The sequence below is a fragment of the Belonocnema kinseyi genome, chromosome 2 (assembly GCF_010883055.1).
Source record: "Belonocnema kinseyi isolate 2016_QV_RU_SX_M_011 chromosome 2, B_treatae_v1, whole genome shotgun sequence".
Classification (NCBI taxonomy): domain Eukaryota; kingdom Metazoa; phylum Arthropoda; class Insecta; order Hymenoptera; family Cynipidae; genus Belonocnema; species Belonocnema kinseyi.
The window spans coordinates 41667024-41685829 of record NC_046658.1 but is presented as its reverse complement, the minus strand read 5'-3'; the positions used below and the strand labels follow the sequence as shown (position 1 = coordinate 41685829).

Below are 18806 nucleotides of genomic sequence, written 5' to 3'. Positions count from 1 at the left end.
AATTTCACTTTGGGATCATTCAACATCATATCATGGATTTTTTAGACATTTTCTGGTGTAGTGACCTCTTTTGGGCGCCCAGATCGTTCAGCATCAACTGTACTCGTACGGCCACAACGAAACTCGGTAAACCACTTATGAATCTATCCAATCGACCGTGCAGAGTCCGGGTAATACTTATCCAGCTTGGCCTTGGTCTCAGATATCGTTTTCTTACGAAGATAGTAGTGTTTGATCAAAACTCGAAACTCAGATTTTTCCATATTAAAAAAGACTCGGAGGTTAGTCGCTTCTCAGTGCTGTAACTTGTAAATGCGTAAACATAAATGGCTGAAGTTTTGACAGGCGTCATTTGAAGGAATAAGCTCGACGAAAGTGGTTCACATTAGTGAATACTAATGCTATCTCTTAGAATTTTCAGGTACTTATCAGACTGCCTAGTAGGATAACAAGTGGAAATTTTTTTGAAAAAACCGCGTCTTTCTAAATCCATTCAATGAGAAAATTTCTAAAAACAATTATAAATTGTTTAAACAATTTATGTGAATATCTAATTATCAGTATCAAGTGGTCTTTTATGTGTCAGAAACAGTTTGCATTTAAAAAAAAAACCGAAAATGTAATAATTAACGCCAAAAACTCGCAAAACCCATTTCTTCACTTATGGGGGTTGTTTGGGACCCTATAAAACAGACTTATGGTGTTGATATTGGAAAAGTGATATTTTATTCGTATTATATGGCTAATTGTGAAGAGAAATGTTGAGTTTCAACTCGATTGAAATTATATTGAGGATTCTGAATAAGATTGACAAAAACGTCCTTTTTTCTTGTGGGAAATACGTGTTAAACTTCATAGGGCTTGCAGCATCTCTAAGTATAATTTCTTTTCAAAACAAAAAAAATGCATTTATTTTAGTTTGGATTCGAACTAATTTCTGGGGTGTCCCCATCAAAATTCGAAAACAAAATGTTTGGACCTCCCTAATGAAAGAGGACAAACTTCCATGGATTCGTCTCAAAGACGAGCTAAGGATAAAGTCCATTAAAAACAACCGTTCAAGTAGGTTAATAGAATAAAAGGGAAAGTAGAAGATTTGTTTTCAGAAAAATATTTTAATTATAAAAATTAATTCATATCTCCATCTAGTCTGAAAACACGTGAAGAATTTCTGTTATTCGAGGAGTTAACTTAGATCGATAGTGTTGATTTTCCATTTTCACGGTCGGTGAAAGAGATCTCCGTTGATCGGTTATTACCATGTCCAATGATAGTATAGATTCCCTGTAAAATTGACGTATATAAAACGTAACATCTTGCTGAAGACAGCGTGTATTTCTGAAAAAAGGTTCCTCTGTCGATCTTTCTAGTGGCTGAGTGATAAGAGCATCCGACCGACAATCAGAAGACCTGGGTTCGATTCCCAGGGGAGTGAAAGGAGAAGTTCTTTTTTCAGAAAAATATTTCAATTTTAAAACCTAAAAGGGATTTTGGCAAAATTATGAAAGTGTCGGAACTTTTAGATTGAACAAAAGAAATCTAAAAAGTTGTCTAACTCCAGAGGGTGAAGAATGTTACTGGAAGAACAGGGATCTGTTTCTTAAGCTTAAAATAGAATGAGCAAGGCTGCGCTGTGGGAACGTTGGAAAATCACAAAATAATGAATTGTATGAAAATGTAGACTGTAGATTTTGTGGAGTGAGATGTCATTCCTGGATTCCTTATGCAAGACTATGGCAAAAAAACCGGCCCTCGGAAGCTGCAGATACGGGAGAGAGTTTGAATCTATACTCTGAAGCCAAAGACTTTTGATTATTTTGAACATAAAAATGTAAACTGGACCTGTCAGGGAGAGGCAGAAGAGAATGGGTTAAACTTTTAAAGAGTAACGATTATCGGGTTTTAGGTTTTAAGTTGTTAAGTTTCTTTTAATTTTTTAAACTCTAGTAGTAAATATGATGTTATATAGAAGGGTATTTCATATATGCAAAAATCTAAAAGGCTGTATGTGTAAGAAAATATAAAATATAGTAGATGTATACATATAATAAGAATAAAAACGCAATACTATGCTTTATTATTAAAATTTGCATCCAGCAATTTGGAAAATTATTTTTTAGATTTACACTGCCGTGCAAAAGTTTTAGGCCACCTCTTTTTTGATGCCTGAATAAATTCTCTGAATTTTAATTATATTAAAGCTAAAAAATGTCTCTTTAATAGGTTGATTGTTTTCGAAGTTCTGTATAAAACAAGCCCAGTTTGAATCCAGTTTGTCTAGTTTTTAAGTAGATATTGCAATAATAGTGTAAATTTCAATGTTTTCTTAAATTTCAGTAACTTCCGAAATAATCAACATTTTAAAATGTTTTTGGGCTCATTTTGAAGCTATTTTTTCATTGTAACACAACAGTTTATGAGTATAAATTGTGAAAAATTTATTTTCGAATGGCAAGAACTTAAGTTGTAATAAAAAAGTTGGAAAAATTTGAAAACATCTCATCAATAGGAAAATCAGAACAAAAGTTAAATAAATATATATTTTGAGGTAATTACATAGAAACTTCATGATTATACATATGTTTCATATATTTTACAAAAATATTTTTGTTACGAAAAATAATATTGCATTTTTTTCAACTTTTTTGTTCTTGCAAATAAAAAAGAACATTTTTACAATTTATACTCATAAGCTGTCGCGATACTGTGAAAAAAGATTCAAAATGAGCCCAAAAACATTGAAAAATGTTGGCTATTTCGGAAGTTATTGAAAATTTAAGAAAACATTGAGGTTTTCACTATTTTTGCAATATCTATTTAAAATTAGACAAATTGGCTTATTTTATACAGAATTTCGAAAACAATCAACGTTTTAAAGAGAAAGTTGTTTAGCTCTGGTATAATTAAAATTAAGAGAATTTATTCAGTCATAAAAAAGAGGCGACCTAAAACTTTTGCACGGCAGTGTATGTGGAAAATATAAATTAATAGATGTAATAATTATATTTTATTAATTAATTTGAACATTCTTTTATTACGAATACTAAATAAAAAATGTGATGGTTTTAGATGACCCCTTTTGGTACAAACGAATGGAAGGAAATAATACAGTACTTCGACCTTCTCTTCAACTCAATAACGCTCAAGAATCATCAACAGTTCTGGATTCTGGATCTGATGTAGATATGCCTCCACCTCTGGATGGTTGGTGGAATCCTTTAGGAAAGTTTAATCTGACAGTTAATCGGACTTCTGAAGTTCGAAGAACCATTCGTTCAAGTGTAAACTCTTTGCCTGCTATAGGTAATGAATTTACTACAATACTGTTTGTAATATTTGTTAGTTAAGACGGCATGTAAAAATTAAATATGTTTATTTCATTTTATTATCTGCTTGAAACCCTCGCATTTCAGAAAACACCACTCTGCATGAAGATTCACTGGATTCCTTACCAGAAAAGGACTCCAAAAAAAGAAAGAAAAGGTTGATTCTTGGCTTACAAAAGAGGGAAAGCTTAGGAGGCAGTCCTTTTCTGAACATCTTAAATGAATCAGCAACCACAATTATTTCGGATCCTGGTCCAACGAAAATGAGGAAATCTGTACCAAAGACTTCATTCTTATCTGACGACGACTCGTTTAAACAAACTAAAAATTTAAGAACGGGAAAATCGAGACCATCACTTTTCAAAAAAATTCAGGCCAGTCAATTCGAATTAACCAATAATATTTTTAACAATCTCCTCGAAAATGTAAGCTCAAGCAGTGAATCTTCAATTTCGTCTGTTAATAACATTCAACAGGCCCGCACTTTAAACGAATCGCAGAACAATGGAGTTCAAAATACAAGAGAGATTGATCCTAGTCAGGATGCACGGGCTGTAGTTAGCCAGAAAAGAAGATCAAAGGATATTGAAGAAAGCAATAATTCAGACCCAAATCTCAGCCGGAATCTTAGTAAGAAGCAGAGAACAATTAGAAGCAGTTCAAAAGCAGACAAAACCTCAATTTTTTCCGATTCGAAAGCAAAAACTTCTTTTGCTGAGGAACAAATAGAAAATTCAACTTCCGAAAGTAAATCTAGCGATTTGGAGTTGAAAAAGAAGAGGCCTGGTTTATTTAAACGTACTAGAAAAAGCGCGGAGACGAATCCTTTCGACAGTATTTTTACAAGCGAAGGAGAATCGATTCAGGAAGTTGTGAAATTAAACAAAAGTCAGAATAGAAATTCCTCGACAAAGTCTCTAGAAGAAGGTCGCGAAGAAAAGCAAAACAGAGTGAATCTAAGTAGATTTAAGAGCAGTAGGCTGACTCCTTTCGAAGAATCAAACAATCATGGAAGCAAACAGAAAGAAAGTGAAGATCTCTCTGATTCAATTTCGGAAATCGACGTAGAATATAAGAAAGATGAAAGTACGAAGTGTATCGAAAAAGAAAGTCTCCAATCTTCTTCTAGGAATAGAAAATCAGACAAGTCTTTACAAATGGAAAATGTCTCACAAAGTGATTCACAACAAATATTTCACAAGATTCCTGTTGCTTCTATTAATCGCTCTAAGCACACTTCGAAATTATTGGGTAGTGAAGAAGAAGAGGATTTAATCAGCGTAACAGTTCAAGGAATATTCGATCAAAGTGATCGGAATAGTAGTTTAAGCATCAGCAGAAAACATAATTCGAGTCTCAATAAATCTAGAGGTTCTTCACAGAATTTTGACGGTAGTAGACGAAGTTCTCGATTGAACGAAAGTATTGAACTCCCTGATCGACTAAGCACTTTTACAGAACAGCCACAATATGAATCAACGAGAAAAATAGATGCCCCGGAATCCAGAAAAAGTCTTGAATCGAAAAGACTTTCCAGGTTGGATAGTGCCAGCAATAAAGATTTGTTGAAGGAATTAATAAGTGAGGAATCAACAACAGAACAGTCACCAACAGGAAAATCGAACTTCCTGAATCCGTCGAGGAACGTTTCTAGTAAAAATACTTTTGACAACGAAGAGACATTGAATGAAGAAGTTTTTGATCCCAAAAATAATAGCAGCGCTAGGACCAATTCATCTTATCGTGCCGAGAACAGAAAATCTAGGTCACAGTATGATTCAGTGAGGAAAATAGAAGTTTCGAAATCTAGAAATAGTCAATCTAAGAGAGCTTCCAAGTTGGATAGTGCGAGCAATGCAAGTGAATTGAAAGATTTAACGGGAAATAAATCAGACGAAGAATTACCAACAGGAAAGTCAACCTCTGTGAATCAATCTGGAAACGTTTCCAGTAGAAAACGCTTTGACAACCAACAAGCATCGGATATAGAAATTTCTGATCCGCAAAATGACAATCTCGCCAGGAACATTTCATTTTCTAGTTCGGAGAAAATAAAATCTATAAACAGTCAATCAAGGAAAGTTTCCAAGTTGGTTAGTGTAAGAAATGAAGATCAATCGACGGATTTAACGACAAATAAATCAATAGAAGAATTATCAACAGAACAGTTAACCTCGATCAATCAGACGAGAAACGTTTCTTGTAGAAAAACTTTTGATGACGAAGAAGCATCGGATATCGAAGTTTCTGATCCTAAAAATAATGACATCTCCATGAACAATTCCACTTCTAGTGCAGAGAAAATAAAATCTAGGTCACAATATGAATCATTGAGGAAAATAGAAGTTTCAAAATCTAGAAACAGTCAATCAAGGATAGTTTCCAAGTTGGAAAGTGCAAGCATTGAATATCACTCGAAGGATTTAGCGGGAAATAAGTCAACAGACGAATTATCAACAGAAAAGTCAAACTCTGTGAATCAGTCGAGAAACGTTTCCAGTATAAAAAGTTTTGACAACGAAGAAGTATCGGATATGGAAATTTCTGATCCGAAAAATGATCATAGCGCCAGGAACAATTCATTTTCTATTTCGGAGAAAATAAAATCTAGTTTACAATATGAATCGCCGAGGAAAATAGAAATTTCGAAATCTATAAACAGTCAATCAAGGAAAGTTTCCAAGTTGGGTATTGTAAGAAACGAAGATAAATCGACGGATTTAACGAAAAATCAATCAGCAGAAGAATTATCAACAGAAAAGTTAACCTCGATCAATCAGACGAGAAATGTTTCCAGTAGAAAAACTTTTGATGACGAAGAAGCATCGGATATCGAAGTTTCTGATCCAAGAAATAACAGCGCCATGAACAATTCAACTTCTAGTATAGAGAAAATAAAATCTAGGTCACAATATGAATCATTGAGGAAAATAGAAGCTTCGAAATCTAGAAACAGTCAATCAAGGATAGTTTCCAAGTTGGATAGTGCAATCCATAAAGATCACTTGAAGGATATAATGGGAAATAGATCGTCAGAAGAATTGCTGAAAAACGTGTCCAGTAGTAGAAAAACTTTTGGTGAAGAAGAGTCATCGGATATTGAAGTTTCTGATCCTAAAAGTGTAATCTCTACTGAAGATAACAGAAACAAATTTGACCATTGTAAATTGAAAAGCAAAAATAATGTAACGAAAAGCGAAGAAAGTTCTGGAGAATTTGCAAATAAGAAAAATCGAACAAAGGAAAATGAGGGAATTTTCGATTCACAAAGCTCTCATACGATTAGTTTGTCTGAATCGGAAGTCCCTAGCGAAAATGGACTTCTCCTTAACAATACTTCGCAAAACAATCAGCAAAGTACTAAAAGAAGTTCCAATAACAGGTATGGAACGAGCTTTATTCCCTTATACAGTAGTAGCGACGAGCAGAATGTGGAAGAGAACAATTTATCGAAGGAGAAAACTGCAAAGCCAATAATTACTGGCTACGAAATTCTAAAAGTCAACGATATTGATATAAGAAAACTAAAAGCCGTGAAAGAAGTCATGAAAGGAAATGACGAATCTATTATCTCAGGATCGCAGTCAACGATTCGGGATATTCCTGTCTCAGACAGTGTTAAAAAATCCTCCATTTTCACCAAAGATTCTCAGATGTTAGGTGTCGAAGAAGAATTTAGACGATTGCACGAAGGAGGGAATTCAGAACTTACTTCGACATCTCGCGTACCTTCTCAAGTATCTCCCAATCGTTTGAATAAAGACGTAGATAAAAAAGCAGCCAGCGAGACTTTGAATAATAAATCCAGTAGTGATTTACGAAATATTTTGGAGGATGAGGATGATAACGAAAGTGAAATTACCGAGAATCCATTGCTGATCTACTCGGAAAAATTAAGCGAAAAAGTAGAAAAATCGCAATATGAAGAGACAAGTCCTGCAAGATATCTTCAAAGAAGACTGCCTTCTGTTTTCAGAGAACATTTTCGAGATCGCAAGCAGAAGATGATTTGCGATTATTTCAAATACAGAGACGCAGAAAAAACTAATGGAGAATCTCAACTGCAGCGAATTCCATTTGCGAAGGCTGCAGGTGATAAGAATCTAATGGCAAATAACAAGAAGCAGCTTGAAGCCATAATTGCACCCATTAAGAAAGAACTCTTTAAAAAGCCAAAGGAGCCAGAACCACGAAAAAAGAAACTGTTCATTCCCATAGGAACATCGAAAAAAAATAAATCTAAGTCCGTAGATCCAGCTTATCTTGTAAATGGCGTTGTTTACAAACCACCACCCCTTCCGAGCCCTAAGCGTTGGGTGACGGATCATTTGTACAAGTTTATTTGGAAGAAGATTGAACCGAAATATAAAGGTAAAACGAGGGTCCGTTCGGAGAAATTTATTTTAAAATTAACAAAGGTTTTCAATTTGGTGACGAGAAAAGGCTTGTACAAAAATTACGTGGATGATCTTGACAGTTTGATAGTGGAAATGGCTAGATTAAAACTTATTGTTAATCGCAAAGACTTTAACGACTTCTGTAACGAGTTTATGCCTTACGACTTTAGGGTAAAAGCTACGCCAATATTACTTCCAGGGAATAACATGTCGATTCCGTATGATCCAGAAAAGTTTTACGAGCGGATTTTAATAGATGATTCTAGTTTGGCCGATTGATAGCTGTTAATAGCATTCTGCGTTTATAATATTATAAACTTCCATTCATTTCTCCTGGGTTTGTTGAAGGAAGAATTCTTTGAAAAGACTTTAAGTTCAGGAACAACTATTTAAAAAAAAATGAATTTCATAAACGGCTTGTCTTTCTTTAAGGTAACATATTCGAGGAAATTTTTGTAAGAAGATATTGAGCCTTTTGATAGAAGTTTATTATCTGTTAATAACAAACTTCTAGAGTTTGATCTCTCTACTTTTTTTGTGAAATAAATATTGGAGAAAAAGTATAGTAAATTATTTCGTACAATCTTAAAATTTGTTTAGGAATAGAGAATTGAAAAAAAAATCTGACGATAATTTTATAGTAAAGTCATTTCAGTCATACTACTCCTTCTGTGATAATAACGATTGTGTCGTCTACCTTTTCATGCAAATTAAATTTCTTGTACAATGAAAAGAGTCTGCTTGGCACATAAGCCTTTTTTCACTAAATTATAAGTAATCGTATGTTAATTATTAATTTTGTATTAATTTTATGTGTAAAAAACTTCAGTCTGTGACTGCATATTTTCTGTAAAGGTTTTCTCTACAGGTTATTAAAAAAATTTAAACATTACAAAAAATAATATAGTTTACAATATACGCTCTCTAATTTTAAAGTGCTCGCAATATTTTAAAAGTGTTATTCAAATGATTGACTTTTGAAAAGTGTTAGGTAAAATGTGTAAACATAAAAACTTTTAATTTTCAAGGCTTCTTGATATATTTTTACAATCTTGAACACATTCTATTTCCACAAATTTGAACAAGTCTAAATGGAAATAAGAAACGTTTGAGGCTAAAAAATTTAAATTTAAAGAATTTAGTCTACAAAATCATAAAGTAAATTTTGCGAGGTAGGATAGGCAAAAACCGATAAAATACAAATTAATATATTACTATTATTGTTGATATTATTAATGTTCATTTTAAGATGTTCTAATATTCCATTTCAGAAAAAAGTTAGCAAAAGTAGGCGACATAGCCTACGAAAAAGGGTTTCATAGCCTATTTAAGTATACTTGAACGTCAGACAATATAAACTGGAATTGGGTATATTTCATGTTCGCCGAAAATGTATAGCACGTGTGCTTATGACGCTTACCAAGTTTGAATTAGTTTTTTTTTTGGAAAAGCGGGTTTTCGAAGTTCCAATTTCAAAAACGCCTTGGCGAGTCGTTTTTAAACACCACATATAGTATTTTAATGCTTAGCTTTTATATGCCAAGCATTGGGACTTACGAGGTTTTGGATACTATAAGGTTTAAACTCTTTACGTCTCCAAAATAGGACCTTAAAATCTTTGTGGCAGCGTTAAATAGGAAAAATAGAAAATACATCATCGCGTGACGATTAGGACTTCAAACTCATAGGTGAAAATTCCATTCAACATCTTGGTAATGGAGAAATATTTGCATATCTTGGAACATCGCAAGCGAAGACCCAAATGTGTGTATCTTAAACACGCCCCTTGAAAAAAGGTATCGCAAAATTTTCAGAAAAATTGAGACTTTCGAATTATCTGAGAAGAATAAGGTCCAGGCGATCAATATTTTGGCTGTTCCTATACTGCTCTACACGTTTGGTGTAGTAAAATCGAACGTGGATGGGTTGAAAGAACTTGACCGAAAAACACGTAAGATAGAGCTTTGTGAGCTTAGAGTGTCTGCATCAAAAAACGGTTCTAGCTCGGTCATGTTTAAATTCGCCTGAATTCTGCTTTTTGATTAATTGAAACAAATTCGGCCAGCGTGAATTGAACGTGTGTAAATTTGCCCTAATTCGTGGTCAAACTAAATTCGAAAAACATTAATAACAATTGCTTGCCTTGACACTCAAACCGGCGGTCCCAAGTGTTTGAGTACAGAGGCTGACCAATGAGTTATGGGACTCATTAAGATATATTTACAACGGATCTTATATGTCTAGACGTTGGTTATAGCTTAAGAATTCGGTTGAATAGACCAGTCTTCAACTGAAATCGCACTGGTGAATTCAGGCTAATTGGAGCTGACTTGAAATCTCGCTAATTATAATGAATTGTTGGACTCTAAAAATGATTCTTGCTGTAGCATTCAAATGAAATAGGTCCTCTACTAATTTGTTGTTGAATTTGGGCGAATATGATTTCTGAAGACTATATTACTTGATAAAAAGAGATATTTCGGGTTTCACTCGTGTAAAAAAATTGCGAATTGTTTGCCGACGTTTTGTGAACATTGCAGTTCACATCTTCAGGGCTGACCTTAAACTGAGGTATCAGGTCATGTTATTCTTAGGTATACTCTCTACGATGCCTGTGATTGGCCAGAGCGCCCCGCCGTGGGGACAGGTCGACAGGTTTTGGAGCGAGGAAGCTTGCTGGTTTGTAAGTTTGTGAGTTTATTGCGATGACGATCGGTCAGAGTGGAATGTTCTCTTCGTGGATTTTTGGGAGCCCGTAAAGTGTTGGAGAGATGGGATTAGTAGGTATTAAGTTAGATATTGTTTGGCTGTCAAGTTTAGAGTCTTTGAGAAGAGTTTTTGTTTTACTGACTATTGTTCTTGTGGGGTCCTTTTTCAGTTTTTTGTATGTATCGTCAATTAGAAGGTCCATGATTTTGTTGTTATAGTCTTCTTTATTCATTATTACTGTTGTGTTGCCTTTGTCTGCGGGTAATATTATAATATCTTTATTTTGATTGAGTTCTTTAATTGCGGTTTTTTCCTGTTTTGTTAAGTTTGAGGAAGAAACTTGAGCTTGGCGTAAAATGTTGGCCGTCCTACGTCGTATGTCATTCGCTTTTTCGGGTGGAAGGGTATATATTGTGGATTCTAAATTGCTGATTATTTCTTCTTTTGGGATTTTCGATAAAGCTAAAGCAAAATTATGTCCTTTAGATAAGGCTGAAATCATTTCATTGTTGAGAGGGTGGTTAGCGATGTTTTTTAACTGTATTTGTTAGTTGAGTTTGCTTCACTGGAAGTAATTTGTCAAATTTTGTTTTTTGTTTTTGTGTGGAAAGCTCTTTAATCCGTTGGGATTGGTCAAACGATATGCGGTCTAATGTGGACCAAAGGTCAAATCTGAGGGTATTTGATAGGAAAAGATGAAGTTTTAATAGTTTTTTAGAGGTAGTGTGCAAAAGAAATTTAGTATGCTGTATTCTTTCTTTCATGAGGAGCAAACTTGTATTATGCAGAATCGATTTGGATTTAGATGTGCCCAAATTATTTTTCAGTTGTAAGAATTTTGCGACGATTTTGTTGTCCCTGCACTGTTTCAAAAAAGCTAAGGATGTTAGTAGCTTATCTTAAAAAGTCCTGATCTTACTAAAGGTGTTGGTTTTAGTAAGAATACTCTCCCGGTAGAGTTTCTTAATAATAGATTTTATGCTTTCACGATGATTCATTTTGATAAAAAGAGATATTTCGGGTTTCACTCGTGTAAAAAGCTACGAATTGTTTGCCGAAGTTTCGTGAACATTGCAGTTCACATCTTCAGGGCTGACCTGAAACTGAGGTATCAAGTCATGTTATTCTAGATATAACAGCAGAACTGGTTTGGGAATAGAAAGGGCAAAGGAAAATCGGTCAAGTTGGCAAAAAGTGGCGCAGAAAATAAATACATAGGACCGGAACCGGTATTGGGACAAGCATCTTGCTCAGATGCCCATAGAGCATAAGCACCTGATCTTTTAGATGCACAGCACGGGGTACAACTCCATGACAGAATGCAGGAAATTCTGTCGCAGCGATAGTGAAATTTCCCTGCATTTCTTGTAAAACTACCCGCTATTAGCTAAGCTCAGACAACAACAAACAAAGGTGGTCATGCTGTATCAGCATCTGAGCAAGATGCTAGTCCCAATACCGGTTCCGCTCCTATGTATATATTTGCTGCGCCATTCTTTGCCAACTGGTCCGCTTTTCTCTTGTCCTTTCTATTCCCAAATCATTTCTGATGTTATTTTTGGTTTCCCAACTTCAGTTAACGTCGCTTCGCTATACGAGCAGATTGTGATCTGCCTAACAGTAGCATTTTCTTTTATCAATGCCTCATCACAGCGAATGATGGCCAGAACCTTTACCTAAAAGACGCTGACAAGCCGCCCAAGTTATTTTTCTATCCCCCTCCATCCGCCCTGACATAAATTCATGCTCCTGAGTCTCCCAATCATTTGGAGTTTCTTTGTACTAGATTTCCCATTGGAGGAAAGGGTTACCATTTGCTTTTTACATATGCCTTCTTGAAATTCAGACGCGGAAAGTCCTAATAAAGTTGAAGCGTTTTATTGTTTTATCTGGCCTGAATTCTAGAATTGGTAGTGTGTCTAGATTTAAGTTAGCGAAGTAAAGCCATGCAAGCATTTTAGGCCCTCGAAACCACGTCAAACTACAGGCTCTTCAGCAAATCCAAAATCGCATGATTAAAATTTCTTGCATTGGGTGTCAAGATGCTTCTCCCAGTTCAATTTTGTGTCTATAATTATCCTAAGATATTTAACAGAGTCTGAGATTGCCACCCTTTTACCACGGAATGCAGGGGCGGCAACTTACGGCACTATGCACTGTTTGGTGAAAAGGACCAGGCTAGTCTTTTCGGGATTTACCGAAAGCCCTCAGGTGTCGCAACAGAGATCTACAATGCGCTGCGCTGACATTATAAAAGCTATCAAAGTTTCCAGATGAGCACCCCTGACTAGGATTACAAAGTAATCCACGTATCCCTGGAAATAGTACCCTTCCCTATTTACTCTACGAAGAAGGGAGTCCACGATAATGAACCACAGGAGGGGTTACAGTACACCCTCTGTGGACATTTTCGCGGCGATAATTTCGTGATTAGGTCTTCGCCCCATTTGGCTGAGTGTCGACTACAGCATAGCATTCTTCCTATCCAGCTGACTACCCAGTAAAAAAACTAATTAGGGCAAACTGAGAAAAACTCTCTAAGAGCCCTCGCGAATCTTGCTTTGCGACAATCTCGAATTCGAGCTTGATGTAAATTCGTGAAAAGTAATATAGTCTCTAGAAATCGTATTCGCCCAAATTCACCAACAAATTAGTAGAGGACCTATTTCATTTGAATGTTACAGCACGAATGATTTTCAGGGTTCATTAACTCATTTTAATTAGCGGGATTTCAAGTCAGCTCCAATTCGCCTGAATTCGCCAGCGCGATTTCAGTTGAAGACTGGCCTATTCAATCGAAATCTTAAGCTATAACCAACGTCTAGGCCTATAGGATTCGTTGTAAATATATCCTAATGAGTCCCGTAACTCATTGGTCAGCCTGGGGATTCATACACTTGTGATCGCCGGTTCGAGTCTCAAAGCGTGCAATTTTTATTAATTTTTTCGAATTGAATTTGACCTTGAATTAGGATGAATGGACGCGCGTTCACTTCGCGCTTACTGAATTCGTTTCAACGAATCAAAAAGCAGAATTCAGGCGAATATAAACATGCTGATAAGTCGCAATCCGCTCAAAATAGTTTTTTTGCTGGGTATTATCGCTGGAATCAAATTGGAGACCAAGCTTCTCTGAGGCACTATCTGCGGTACGGAATATAAACGCCGCAACATTGACTACTTTAGGTTGATGTACGAGTCGCATGAGAGAGTCTGCGGTTTTTAGAACTGAGCCTGTAGCTAAACAGCCACAAGATTGATCGCCTGGATCTTATTCTTCCCAGATAATTCGAAAGCCCAAATTTTTCCGCGAATTTTGCGATACCTTTTTTCAAGGGCTGTTTTTAACATACATACATCTTGGGTTTTCGCTTGCATTGTTTAAAAATATGCAAATATTTTTCCTTGGTGTAAATGGACGCAGGTACACTTGTCCATACTAATTGCTTTAGAGTACCTATTTAACGCTGCCACATGGATTTTAAGGTCTTTTTTCAGATGTGAAGACAAATCTTGTCCACAACAGGAGAATAAGTTCTTTTATACATCTCACTATTTTTGGATGCACCTCCAGGCAGTCACGGAGCTTGATAAGTAGCTCCTGCTTCTTGTTATCGAATGCCTTTCGGTTGCCAATCCAAGCCATGGACAGATTGCGTCGATACCTGATGCAATCTTGGGTAATACACCTGTCTATTAACAGCCTCTCTCTGAAACCTACCAGTCCGCTCTTGCATCTGCGTTGTTCAACTATTGCACTCCATACCCACTCGATGGATGTTAATATCCTATCTTTGAGGGTGCCAGTGTAGCAGGTGTTTAAACAGCTTTGGGCTGGTAGTTCTTTGGATTTGACAAATCTCTGGTCTTAATTATCAGTACCGTGCGTTCTTCCACTAACCATTGTGGAGTGGGCTGTTCTTCGTTTAGGAAAGTAGTAAATATGTGAGCTAGATGTTGGTGCATATAAGTGAAATTCTTCCACCAAAAGTTCTTGATTTTATCAGGCCCTGCAACTCAAAAGTTCTGAGTCCTAGTGATAACTTTATTCACTTCTTCAGCAGTAATTATTGGACACTTTTCCTCTGAATGTTGCAACAGTTGCCTCTGGCAAAAGTTACGAAAAAGTGAGATATTTGAAGCTTGTTCATATAGCTTATGAGTATCTTCATATTATTGTTTCTAGGAGACTTGAATCTATTCTGGACCAGGCGGATTTTCAACGGCACATGACGTTTTGTTGAACAGACAGGAAGAATGAGTAGAAAAGGTGGAGTTTTTCTTAATCCACTTTACTTACCGTTGAAGCCGCTCTTTGGCCATTGCAAGAACAGATATATTTTTTGCGTCAAGTGCTGCTTGATGGTCTCTTGAACACTGAGGCGTTTTATGAGAATATTCTTGGTGCATTTTGGCCCAACGCTCATGTATCCGCTTCGCGCCGGTGGACTTCCTTGCCAACAGGTAATGTTGTCCTTCCTGAGTTGTTCTGACCATTAAAACGATATTCTTGCGTTTGTCGGGGCCATTGCCTATTCGTATCCTTGGTTCGTTCCTATTGCCACTCCCAACTAAACGATAGCCTTCATCCGAGGGTAGCCTATTGTGGGTGGCAGTGCGCGATACTGGTAACGTAATAGCATAATTCGTTACATTGGGGAGTTAGCCCAATGCAAAATGACGAGCATGGTCTAGTTTGGAGTTCGTCCTTCACCGCTGTTATACTCAAATAGCGACCGCAACCATTGGAGGTGACAACAGTCACCTCTGGATTCTTTTTTAGAGTTACTATCTGTCACTGTACAGGGTTTTAGTCGCTAGCTTCCTGATGGTCGAGAAAGCATCTTACAATACGACAGTTGTTTACTAAAATTGCCTTCCTAGCTGTTGGCAGTACCTTACTAAATCCTAAATATTCAAAATGTTCAGTATATCTTGCGTGCACATTGCCTGTAGCCCAAATGCGTGTGTGTGGGTGTGTATAAGTGTGTCTCACCATTGAAGCTTACAAAAACTTTAAAGCCCGTTTTCTCAAAACCACATTTTTCAAACTGGCGTGCAGGATTACACCAAATGTTTTCAGCCTTTTGACCTCAACTAAATTTTATTTTGTTGACAATAAACAATTATTCTATATGAACCACAGATATTCATAATTTCATAAATTTTTCATACTTTTTGTGCAACAACATTAAAAAATTTTACTGTGAGAAATCGTACATTTTGATTTTAACAGAACAAGATAGTAAATTTTCTATTGTGTTTTGCTTTTTAGTGATTCATATAGAATAAATGAGCGTACTGAGTAAAAAAAAATTGCATTGATTTCAGACAAAAATTTCGGACGCTATCCTGCACGCCATTCAACGACTCTAGTCGCGAGGCATCCCAGTCCGCCACTGATTACGCCGCCATTTTGTAAAATTTTGACTTGGTTTTTAGCAATTTTGTTCAGAAGTACTTAAAAATAAATATAAAAGACGATAGACATATATCGTTTCTTTCTTCACCAAAAATATTTTTCAAAAAGAACCTTTTTCCCAGGCGTTTCATGAGGTGACACCCTTAACCCGCTATACTTATGGATCTTGATTGTATAGGTTGCCTGCAAATTAAGGTTAAGTGGACAAGCAATGTCGAGGATGTAGACTCTTCCATCTTTTTCTCTAGCATAATGATGTCAGGTCCATTAGCTCGAATGTAATGATCCGTCTGGAAATAGGCAGGCATCTATTCCGTTATGAGTCCTAGGTTTAGGTCAAATTGTTGATGTACAATGCCCGCCACATCATTATGCCTGTGTTTATTTTCTCTTTGAACCATTACGCGACAGCTCTTAATGTAATACGTGTTTGCGATAATTTCTGGGGCTTGCCCTGAATTGCAATGACGAATTCCTCGGTTTCTGTCTCCATTAAATTTCTAATTCCTCTATGGTTTCTGCCCGAATATTCAAAACCTCCTCTGAGGAAAAATTCAAGGGCATGTAATCAAGATCTGCTGTAGAGATGGTGTTCTAAAGCGGAAGATTTCGTTTGCTGCTAAAATAGTCTTGCAACTGTATAATTTGTGACTTATGCAGTTTTTTGACATCTACAATGCCCCAACCGCCTCTATATCGTGGTAGAACTACCCTTTCGATCGCTGAATTGGCGTGGTGCATTCGGTGCTTCGTCATTTATAAGAGGACGATACTGTTTATGTTTTGTTGTGAGTCGCCTAGCCATAGGTGGTTCAGTGACTTGTTTATGATTTTAGATGTTTTAGCTGTTAGAAAACTCCCATCCCGAAGATTCTCGTTAATTATTTAATTGAACATCCCGTACCCTTTATCTTTTAAGGAAGGGTGTGCGAAATGGTACACCGCTTTTTGGGAAAAAGCCAGATGACATAAAAAATGCAGATTTATTTTATATACCACAAAGGAAATTTACACAGAGGCATATGTTTGAACCTAACAATTCTCGATTATTTCCTGTTCGCGGTGAACCGGCGATGGCGTCGCACACACACGCGGTTTGACTCGAATCGCGCGTTCTCTTATTTGATAGCTGCGATTTTACACACATCCTGATTCCTTCGGCAGGAATCAGTGGGTTAAAGGATCACGATACATCCCGATTCCTTCGGTAGGAATGGGTGGCATTAGTTCCATATTTGCCATTTTAAACATGAAATTCGCAGGTCATATATTCATCCCTATTTTGAATTTCCTTATACAGATCACTTATTCGTGACTCAGGTCGAGCTTGGTTTGGGTCGCTTAGTCCAAAACTGCCCGGATCCAGAGGCTCTTTTGCAAGATCATGCAGATCTCAATTATCATAACTTTACTCAATTTTACATGGATGTGTCCAAGTCGGATGTGGACGAAACCGCAGGATTTGCATTCGTCCAACCTTCGACTCGAACTATCCGTTCATGGAAAATTTCTAAATTTGGTACCATTTTTTCCATTGAAGCGTATGCTATCCTATACACTTTAGATTACATTATAGAAAACAATATTGTTAACTCAGTTATATTTTCAGATCCACTACGTGATATTAAAAGTATTGCCTCCCCATGCCCCAATTCTATCAAATCCTGTATCATTTTTGTTATTAGGAACCGACTATCGACCCTGGACAGGCTTGTTCGCAAGGTAGTGCTGTTTTGGATCCCAGCTCTGATTTTTTTAGCTCAGCACGAAAATCTCATTTAGACAGCTGTAGAGGTTACTACACTAAATTAGGGGAAAACAAGGGTGTCCATTACACTCAAAGTTTTTACCAAGATAGGCGGAAACCCTCGTTTGCTTCTTTCGTTGCACCAGGAGAGTGGATAGTCTTTCTTTGTGGCATGAGAAGCCACCACTATTCCCTTAATGCTAGTCTGGCCCGCCAGAATATTATAGACTCAGGTCAGTGTTCTTGCGATCCAGACATTGACGGAGACCTGGACCATGTTCTCTGGGCTGGCCTTTTGCAGCTATCAAATTTTGGTACATCCCTCCCTCCGAGTCGTCTCACATATTTCGAAATTTTTGAAAGATGCGAACCTAAACATTTTATTTTATATTTTATTTCTTATTGTTTATTTTCATTTAATTTTATTTATTTATTTTCATCTGAGCCTTTGTCTAATCAATCAAGTTCGGTATTTGCGGTAATGCCTAGAATTTCCACACTTGAAATTGCCGCCCGAGTGCATGCGCGTTCGGCGCATGTGTACTTTTCTCTAGTAGTAGTAGCCCATGGCTACTTTTCTCTCCCCGTTGGGAGAGCCCTCCGTTTGTTTCAGATTTCCCATCAGGTTACCGAACCCAACACTAGTTCGTGATCACATATACACAGCTGTTAAAGCAAGCACAGTGTCAACGCAGATCGCCAATAGGTTGATCTGAAAGAAGCAGAAGAAGAGTGATTCTTTTGATGAATTCTGGACGACGCTCGAATGCCTGCAACGTATCACTGTCAAACGAACACTTCTAACGGAAAACTACTCTTGGGTGCGGCGCCAACGTCGGTTTCCATGCCTGCGCCAATCCAGCTACTAAAGGCAATGTAATGGGACTGCCATAGCAATGTGAAGATTTTTTTAAATAATCAAGGCAAAATACATTCTGGACTACCAAAGCTATTTTGTAGTCCAGAAATTAAGACAAGACTATAGGTCGGTCCAACCAACAAAGGCAAGACACGTCATTAGTCCAGTCGGTTAAGACAAGACTATAAATCAGTCCAACCAACAAATTCAAGAAATGCTATTAGTCTAGTCGGTGCCATTGTCAGTGATTGTGCTGATCACAGTTTATTGAAAAATCTGCACCTCATCTTCAAGTTTCAAGTGTGACACAAGATCAAAGATATTATAAGCATAGATGCGGCACGGA

General features: G+C 36.7%; 1 protein-coding gene across 1 annotated transcript in view; it reads left to right on the top strand.

Annotated features, from left to right (window-relative positions):
• The window catches only part of LOC117167392 (serine-rich adhesin for platelets-like), a 38133-nt gene extending 29847 nt beyond the window's left edge, over nt 1-8286 (top strand). Inside the window, exons 2-3 of the mRNA XM_033352284.1 lie at nt 3070-3303; nt 3414-8286. Of these exons, the coding sequence (XP_033208175.1) occupies nt 3070-3303; nt 3414-8002 (4823 nt within the window). The 3' untranslated portion in view covers nt 8003-8286. The remainder of the gene's footprint in view (nt 1-3069; nt 3304-3413) is intronic.
• The last annotated feature ends 10520 nt before the right edge of the window (nt 8287-18806 follow it).